This window comes from Seriola lalandi, unplaced genomic scaffold, assembly GCF_002814215.2.
Source record: "Seriola lalandi dorsalis isolate HSWRI2012SDOR001 ecotype SW California unplaced genomic scaffold, Sedor1 jcf7180002054549, whole genome shotgun sequence".
NCBI classification, from domain to species: Eukaryota; Metazoa; Chordata; class Actinopteri; order Carangiformes; family Carangidae; genus Seriola; species Seriola lalandi.
In genome coordinates, this window is record NW_019525102.1 from 611,394 (window position 1) to 620,588 (window position 9,195).

A 9,195-nucleotide genomic window follows, 5' to 3' on the forward strand; every position below is an offset into this window, starting at 1 on the left:
TTCTCTAAGAAGAGAAAGACAACAGATGAAGAAGACGCTAGTCAGGTAGCCTATCATAAGCCTTTTACTGACTCGTAAATGATGATGGTTAGGAAAAAAATTGTATTTTAATGTTCACACTTGTAATCAGATGTGATGTGAGTGTAAACTATATAACGCTGTTAGCGTTACGTTACTCACACTTTTAATGTAATCTTATTAAACAAGTAACATTAGACAGGGAGGAGTTGTCAAACAAAGTGGAGGAGAGCAGAGCACAGCAGCGGGAGAGCTGGGTGAAGATGCAGGAGAGAGAGATGAGCCTGGGTGCAAACTTTGCCACTGACTCTACAGCCCCATCTAGCTGATTTTTATGTTTATTTATTATTTTTATTTATTTAATGTTATTGTTTTATTTATTTTGTACTTTTTACATTTTCAACTGGTTAAACTTGAAGTAACATTTATTTTTCACAAACCAAAAGTATTTATTTTTCTTGACATTGTATATGGCTGATATATATATATATATATATATATATATATATATATATATAGGTTTTGAAAGTAAAATCTGCTGTCAACTGCTCATTTGGTCATTTGTGTATTTTAATTTGTGAATCATGTTTAGTTAACAGATCTGTTTAAATCATAATCATATGAAATATTCTAATTCAAAATCTTTTTTTTTTTCACATTCATTAACTTACAGGAAACTAAAAGTCCAAGATGGCAAATGGACCGGCCTTATCTACTGCTAAGGGTGGGGAAATTTACCTAGGGAGTGAAATCGGAGATTCCCTCTCACTTTTGGATGTTCTTTATGCAAATCAGTTTGAAGGAGAGTTTTTGGATCCAGCACTTCTTGAGCAGACGGAGGAAAACTTTTACAGAGGGGCCCCACCTGATTGGTTGAACTTTCACATTAGTGAACAGGCAGAGTCCCGTGGCATTGGAATTCCCTTTATTAAACGAGATGGATACGATACACTTGAACAACAAATTCGTCAAAGAAGAAAACGCCCTGGAATATCGATGGTTAAACTGTTCCACCAGTCAGGATGTGGGGGAACCACTCTGGCCATGCAGGTGTTGTGGGACTTGCGGAAAACATTCAGGTGTGCTGTTTTAACAGGCTCAACCTCAGACATCACAAATGTCGCAAAGGAGGTGGTTCACCTTTTCACAGCAGGCAGTCGAGGCCACCAGAACACGGTGCTGCTGTTACTGAATGATGAGCAGATTCTGGAAAAACTGCGAGATAGCATTATGAAAACAATTGCTGAACAGAATGTAGTTGTCTATATGCCTGTGGCAATTTTACTCAGCTGTGTGAGAAAAGATGAAGTAGTACAGAGTGACCATGTTGCCCTACAAAGAAAACTCTCTGACAAAGAGAGACAAAAATTCAATGAGAAAAAGAAAGAGCTCAGCAGACGATACAGTGATAAATGCACACAGTTCTATGGCTTTAACATAATGCAAACAAATTTCTCTCCAGCCTACATTAAACGAGAATGTACAGTATTCTCCAAAGTCCAAAGAACAAACAGACCAAAGAAGACTCAGCTTGCTGCCTTCCTGTCCCTGCTGAATGCCTATGTACCAGGTTCATATCTCCTGGAGTCTCAGTGCCTGGACTTCTTCAAACATGATGACTTCATCCATGGAGACCTTTCACTGGAGGACAGAATGCAGCCCTTTAGTCATCTCATCGTCACCTTCCAACAAGACAAAACATCTGAAAGAAGAGTCCGCATGGCTCACTCAATGATAGCAAAGCAATGTACTGAACTGATGGCTGAGGCAGGTGTGAACAGAAGTGACACAGCAAGAAACCTTTTGACATGTTTGTGCAGAGACGAGGTTCCCCCATGTTTGCTTGGCTTTGTCAAAGACATGTTAACAAAAAGGGAAATGAAAAAAGAAGAGAACCCAAACAGTAGTACAGAGATTAAAGACGAGCAAGAAAGATTTTCTAGACTGATTCTAGATATTCAGAAAAGGGAGGGCAATGTCGAGAGTGCAGCAGTTTTAAAAGTGGCGTCAAAAAAAATGGATACAAATCCATTTTTTCCACAAGCACTTGCTCGTGTTTATTACATAGAACTAAAAGACTACAACAAGGCAGAAATGTGGGCAAAAGAGGCAAAAAAACGAGATCCACAAAGTTCATTTGTTGCTGATACACTGGGTCAAGTCCATAAGAACCATCTGAACTATCTGAACCCTCTGAATGAGAAGAGGAAAGAGTTGGTACTCAAGCTAGGAGATGTGAAAAGCAAAGAGTTACATGCCAAACCAAGAGAGATCTTGCAACTGGCCGCAAAGGCCATTGAAGCTTTCAAACATGAAGAACAACTTGCTGAAAATGAACGCGAGTCAGACATGAAAGGGGATGGCACGACTAAAGTCTCACATGTTTTTAACAACAGAGGGCAGTTTGGTTACGTTCAGGTTTGCAACCTTCTGTTTGACCTTCTTGTTCGTCAGAACGAAACCTGGAGAAATGTTCTCACAAAGAACGTGTCCATGTGCTCTGTCCTGAAATCACTTGGAGACAACAAACTCTACAGGTTTAATGATCTGATAAACAGCCTCAGAGACGAGGTGGAAAGAAAATGTGATTTTTTTGATAAATACCTGACTTACTCAAAGCCTGACATGAAGAAATATGATGTCCCATACATTTCTAAAGACACCTCAGACTGCTACAGAAAATATGTCGGAGACTCCCCACCCAGACATGTGAAAGAAGAATGTGCTCCTTACATCCAGAAACTTAAACAAAGCCTGGCTGAGACCTCTGCTGGAATACTCTCCTACCTTGACAGAGAATACACTGAAGCAGAGCTTAAAGAAATAACTACATGGTGGAAAGAAATCTACTCAAGCAAAGATTCCTTAACAGCTCTGGTCAACTACATTCTTGCTCATATAATGTTGATAAATACAGGATTGGATTCCCCCCCTAAACACAGTTGTTTAACTGCATTTAGACATAAAATGCCCCTGAACCCAAAAGAAGCACCTGAGCTCCACATGTTAGCCCTTCTCTTACACTGGCCTACAGACAGTGAAGACAAATGTGTCTTTGACCTTAATCAATTGGTCCAGCACATGCATTGCTCTTATGAACATGCCTATAAAACATACTTTCGCTCAAGATACCTTCGCCCTCTGTTTTTCATTGGAAAAGGTCAAGGTCTGAAGAGAATTGTTCACAGAAAAGTCCTTGAGGGATTGTTTCTTGGGCAAAACAAGGAAGAAATACAAGATTGGAGCAACTGGAGCGATGAGAATATTTTCCAAGATCCCAAGATTCAAAAACATCTTCTCAGAGTTGAAGGGGTGGTACGAAACTACAGTCTGTATGCAACTGTTGGAGGCACAGAGATTGAAGTGGATGTAAACCTGTGTAACAGCCTCTGGAAGCCACGTCAAGTTTCCTTTTACCTTGGATTCACCATCAGAGGACCTGTAGCCTTTAGCATCCAGAACAAAACTACAGAAAAGGGTAAGAAGGACATCATAAACTAACAGGAGTGACAAGTTGCTGTTGAATTTTTATGTTATTGTGCAACTGTGTACACCCCTAATCAATTAACATTCCACTGTATTTCGTGGCAGTAGAAATCTCAGAGATGGATGTCTCAAAACCTAGAGAAATAAAACCCAAACTGTCTGCCTGCCCAGATACCTCTAAAGGTAAGTACAGTAAGAAAAAAATGCTGTCATTTGGGTGTACTAGTCTTTTCATCTTTACTGTTGTGCTCTAACAGGGTCCTCTGGGATGTTGAAGCCCTCTGGAAATGCTGGCAGTGGAATAGTAAGCTTTTTGTTTTTGCGGTTTGTTGTATTTCATATTATGAAAATCTAACAATCACAATTGCTGATTTCTTTTTCCGATTATTGTCTTCAGAAACAGGATTCCAGTGATTGGACAAAACTTACACCTGAAGTCAATGAAGTGGATGAGGATCGTACCTATAGGTAAAGATTGTATCTTAGGTAATTCATTTCAGTGCACATCACATGAACAGAGAAGCAATGATGTCTAATTTCAGTGTAATTACTGCACTGTTTTATATGAGTAATGATGCTGTTTGCGCCAAATAATAACAAGACATTTTGTCTTAGTCCAAATTTGCTCCTGTATGTTCCTTCATACAGTCATTTGTTTTTCTCTTTCACAAAATTAGCTTACAGTCTAAGGCAGGTCACTATGAATGCAGTGTGTCTACACTGCGCTGGGTTTGTAAGGAAAAGGTCAGATTCCGATACCAGTTTTGCTCATGGGAGGATCATGTGTGGAAGCCTGCATGCACTGATTACATGCCAGCAGGACCTCTACTGGACATTACAGTCACTGCTGGGAAGTTAGAGGAAGTGCATCTACCACACTGGATAGGTGAGTGGACAGTGAGTGTAATTCAATTGTGTGATTCCATAAATTAAAAAAACTGCCCTTTTCTCCTCACTAAATACTGTTTTTTGTTTTGTTTATTATTTGATTTTTTTATAATGGTCTTTTGTTTGTTTGTTTGTTTGTTTTCAGATCACAACTCCAAAATTTCAGACATGTTTGCAATTCTACATGTGGACACTTGTGGAGATTTTGTAGAACAAGGGTCTGAAGTGACATCGTCTCATGTCAAGTTATTCCAACCAGTTTTTTCTCCAAGAGGGGTCATGATCCGGACGAAACTGGGAATACCGGTGAAAGTTTTCTGTGACGTGTTAATATACAAGACAAGAATGGAATTCCTCACCTTGCATGTTTACATGGTCCCACCTGATCGTGATGTGCAACAGGTTTATGTTTTTTTGTTTTTTTTCTCACAGTAATACAAAACATTGCAAGATGTAGCAAATGTGCCCCAGAAATTTTTTGAAACATATTAGCGAAACACCAAACCCATTTTTACTGTACTTCAAAAACAGATGTCAGTGTTGGCTGCTGTGAATTTAAGTCTTGTATTTTTTCACAGAAAGTGGAGAGAAAGGAGACATCTTATGGATCCAAAATAATCCCAAAACCAAGCCCAGACAAGTCTCTTCAGATGCTGGATCATTTCTACCTCACAGCAGACACGGACACTGCTGTCATTCAACCTGATGTAAGGTTTAACCGTTTTAATTATGGGGCACCATATTAGCAAATAACAATTTTGTCCCAGGTTAACTTTGGTCGCAAGATCATGAAGGAGGCCATCTTTGAACCTCTCACACAGTGCGACATAGGACCACCATTTTGGAGCCATGACCAAAGATATCACTATGTTTCTTTCTCATTGGTCATATTTTTTCTGGGACAGTGCAAAATTGCAAAGTGCATGCCTTCCATTATAGTGGTATCACAGTATAGCCATGAATGACGTTATCGTCATTAACCATCAACTAAGTGCACATTTAAATAAAACTTTTAATTACACATCACTATAAAAACTTTTGTCATTGCTGACGTTCACATATTTAGACTAAACTGTTTCTTTAATTTATTGGATCAATAAAACTTCTTGGTGAGATTGACAGATACAAACATGGGACGTCAGAGTCACCAAATGAGCGCAAAGAAGATACAGACTTCCCACATGATCGTGACATATGGTTTGGTCGATCATGTGAAATTATGTACTTACCCTACTGATACCCTTAATCAGTAGTGTTTGACTCTGAAATATCATCACTGTTAGTTCTGGTATTATTGTGTTTTGAAAAGTGCCCATCATCATCAACCATCATTATCTAATCTAGATTTTCAACATATTGATTATGAGAACAATCTTTCTACATAGACATCTGTAGTAAAATCGTTGAGCCAGAACTTTAAGGCTTCACATTTGTTTAGTTTTCATTGTCTTTCTTTTCAAACACTGAATCATGGGTTAGAGCTTTTTTTTCATTTCTGTCGGTATATTACCATACAGAAACATAATTTCAATATTTTCATCCCTTGAACACACAGTGATTATACCAGTTGAAATAAATATTACAATATTTCCTTCACAGAAATTAAAGCTGAGATTTGAGATCCGTAATTACTTTGAAGTGTTCATCAGAGATGCAGGCAGCGACTTCATTCTAAAACTTAAAAGTAAGCAAAAGAGAAATAGTGAAAATGACACTCTCTGGATCTGCACTATTCGCAAAGGTGAGTGTTTATTTTATTCTTTTAATAATTTTAACATGATGAATGTGCACTCACTATGTGCCACCTTTATTCTGTTAAACTAAATGTGTACTGTCCTGTGACTGAGCAAAAAACATATATCCAATAATTAATCAATAATGAAATCTGAATTTTATCTCAGGGGACTATCAAAATCAAAGCACTGATCATGAAGAAGGTAAGAAAGGACATTAATCAATTAAAAGACACAATATGCAAAAATAAAAACCAGGACTGAGAAGCAATGACAATGAATTCTTAACCTATGACCAAAACAACTTCTGGTATTAATTTTTTTGTTGTTTTCATTGCTTTTATGTTGATTGCTTCAGGTCAGCATTTTGTGGATCGCCATCGCACAGCTCTAATTAAAGGAGTACGTGATACAGGAGCCATCCTGGACAAGCTCATGGATGAGGAATTGATCTCAAATGAGACTTACGATGCTGTGCGAGCTTTGACAACCCCACAAGACCAGATGAGGGAGATTCTCAGGTTTGTGAGCTCAGCCGGCAGAAGAAGCAAAGATGCTTTCTATCAAATCATTAAAGGGATGAAGAATCTGAAGCATCTAATCTCTGAGCTTCAGGGATCTAGATAAAAGAGCAAAGATGATAAAAGTGTGTGTCAAATTTAATAACAACACTGACAAGGACCACACATATCTTCAGATAAATATGCTGCTTTGAATATTTATGAAGTGTAGTCCAAGTAACTCAGAAAGATGATGGGCTCATAGAAGCACTACACTGAGTTTACTGGAGAGTAAACACCCCTTTCATTCGCTCACATGTACTTTTAGTATTTAATGTATTCATCTCTGCTTGGACATTTAGATCAGCTGATTGCTAGAAGCCGCCTCAAATGAAAAGTGAGACTTAGGGAAATTAAGCTCCTAAAACTTCAGTTATTTGCATAGTATTAATTTTACTATTTTCTTTATGGATTTATGGAATATATGAAAATATTTTTAAAAATCTCTTAAGCAACATACAAAGAAATGTGTTCTCAGTGAAAAATTGTTAAATTTTTAGATGCATTTTGTATCTTTCATTGTATTCGTTTCATTGCTTATTTTCATGTAGATATTGAATGTTTTTTATTAAGAAACATGGGTCAAGCAAACCAACTGAAATTATAAAGGGCACACTTTGCTGCATTTTTAAAGACACAGATTCTGTTGTTAAAATGTTGTTATTCTTTCAAGATTAGATTTATTCTACTCATCTTTCCAGAACCTGGGCAAAGCTGCTAGGGGTTCAAAATGTGCCTAAGATGTTGTAAATGGTAGATTTATAATATGAAATAGGGAGATTGAAGGTTTGTTGATTTTTTTTTTTCTTTTATTTGCACAGCTAAATGGTTAGACATGAATATGACAGATGATGGACTTATATGTGCAAACTGAGAGTTTAAATATAAAAGGTTTGGGGTGAATTATTTTAATGTGTGTCATTGTTTTTTTTTCTCTAAATTTTCCTCTGTATGTATCATGTTGTGTTATTTTTTTAACAAAATTAGACAAAGAATGGCAAAAAATATGACTGTCTATGCTTTGAGTATTTTCAGTTTGTCATGAAAAAAACAATAAAAACATTTTCTGAGTAATGTCATGGAGTTCTTGTATTTTTTGGTTTTTTGTTAGTTAGTTTGTTTGTTTATTAGGTAATAATTTAAAATAAAATTGATTTCTGCAATAATAAATCTATTAATAGGCTGTTTTTGTATCGGTTGTATTGCACATTCAAATGCATCATATAAGATGAAATTTGTTCAATAGTATATAAATTCATATACTTCTGTAAACTCAATAATATTTGATATTTTTCTGTCATTTTATGAAAACCCATTTTTGGTGTAAAAGATAATTGTAATCTTATTTTCAAATTTGAGACTGCTTTTATTTGGTATTTAGTGGAGTCAAAACAATTGACAGAAGAGTAGTTGTCAACTATTCTAAGAGTTGATAAATCTTTTCAATCAATAATTAAGAAAAAATTACAAAGAATGCTACTTTCCTTTGTTATATATCAATGTAAACTGAATATATTTGGATTTTGGGACTTACTATGACGTTTTTATGACCGTTTATGCCATACTATACTATGACATTTTTTGACATTTTTGTGCCATACTATACTATGACATTTTATGGCATTTTTATGCCTGACTACACTTTGTTATATTATGCCTTACCATACTATGACATTTTTATGAACTTTTACACCTTAATATACTATAAAAGATTTTTGACGTTTTGTGCCATACTATACTACGATGGTTTTTGGCATTTTTATGCCTTATTTAACTCTGTCATTGTATGCCTTACCATACTATGATGTTTTTATGACCTTTTACACCTTAATATACTATAAAAAAATTTTGACGTTTTATGCCATACTATACTATGACATTTTTTGACATTTTTGTGCCATACTATACTATGATATTTTATGGCATTTTTATGCCTGACTACACTTTGTTATATTATGCCTTACCATACTATGACGTTTTTATGAACTTTTACACCTTAATATACCATAACATTTTTTTGACGTTTTATGCCATACTATACTATGACATTTTTTGACATTTTTGTGCCATACTATACTACGATGATTTTTGGCATTTTTATGCCTTATTTAATTCTGTCGTTGTATGCCTTACCATATTATGATGTTTTTATGACCTTTTACACCTTAATATACTATAAAAGATTTTTGACGTTTTATGCCATACTATACTATGACATTTTTTGACATTTTTGTGCCATACTATACTATGACATTTTATGGCATTTTTATACCTGACTAGACTTAGTTATATTATTCCTTACCATACTATGATGTTTTAATGACATTTTACGCCTCAATATACTATAATGTTTTCTTGACGTTTTATGCCATACTATACTATGATATTTTTTGACATTTTTATGCCGTACTATACTACGATGGTTTTGGCATTTTTATGCCTTATTTAACTCTGTCATTGTATGCCTTACCATACTATGGCGTTTTTATGACCTTTTATGCCTTAATATA

The 9,195-nt window shown here is 35.7% G+C and overlaps 1 protein-coding gene across 2 annotated transcripts; it reads left to right on the top strand.

Annotated features, from left to right (window-relative positions):
* The first annotated feature begins 696 nt into the window (after positions 1-696).
* LOC111661726 (sterile alpha motif domain-containing protein 9-like) lies at positions 697-7,759 on the top strand. Of its 2 annotated transcripts, none has more exons than XM_023415382.2 (10): positions 697-3,496; positions 3,610-3,687; positions 3,762-3,808; positions 3,902-3,972; positions 4,182-4,390; positions 4,538-4,794; positions 4,971-5,099; positions 5,992-6,133; positions 6,294-6,329; positions 6,484-7,759. In XM_023415382.2, exons 1-10 carry the CDS (start codon positions 709-711, stop codon positions 6,750-6,752), a joined length of 4,026 nt encoding a protein of 1,341 aa, XP_023271150.1. In that variant the 5' UTR covers positions 697-708; the 3' UTR covers positions 6,753-7,759. The 2 variants fall into 2 exon arrangements, with proteins under 2 accessions (XP_023271150.1, XP_087032500.1); XM_087176374.1 differs by having other exon boundaries at positions 3,613-3,687.
* Positions 7,760-9,195: the final 1,436 nt, after the last annotated feature.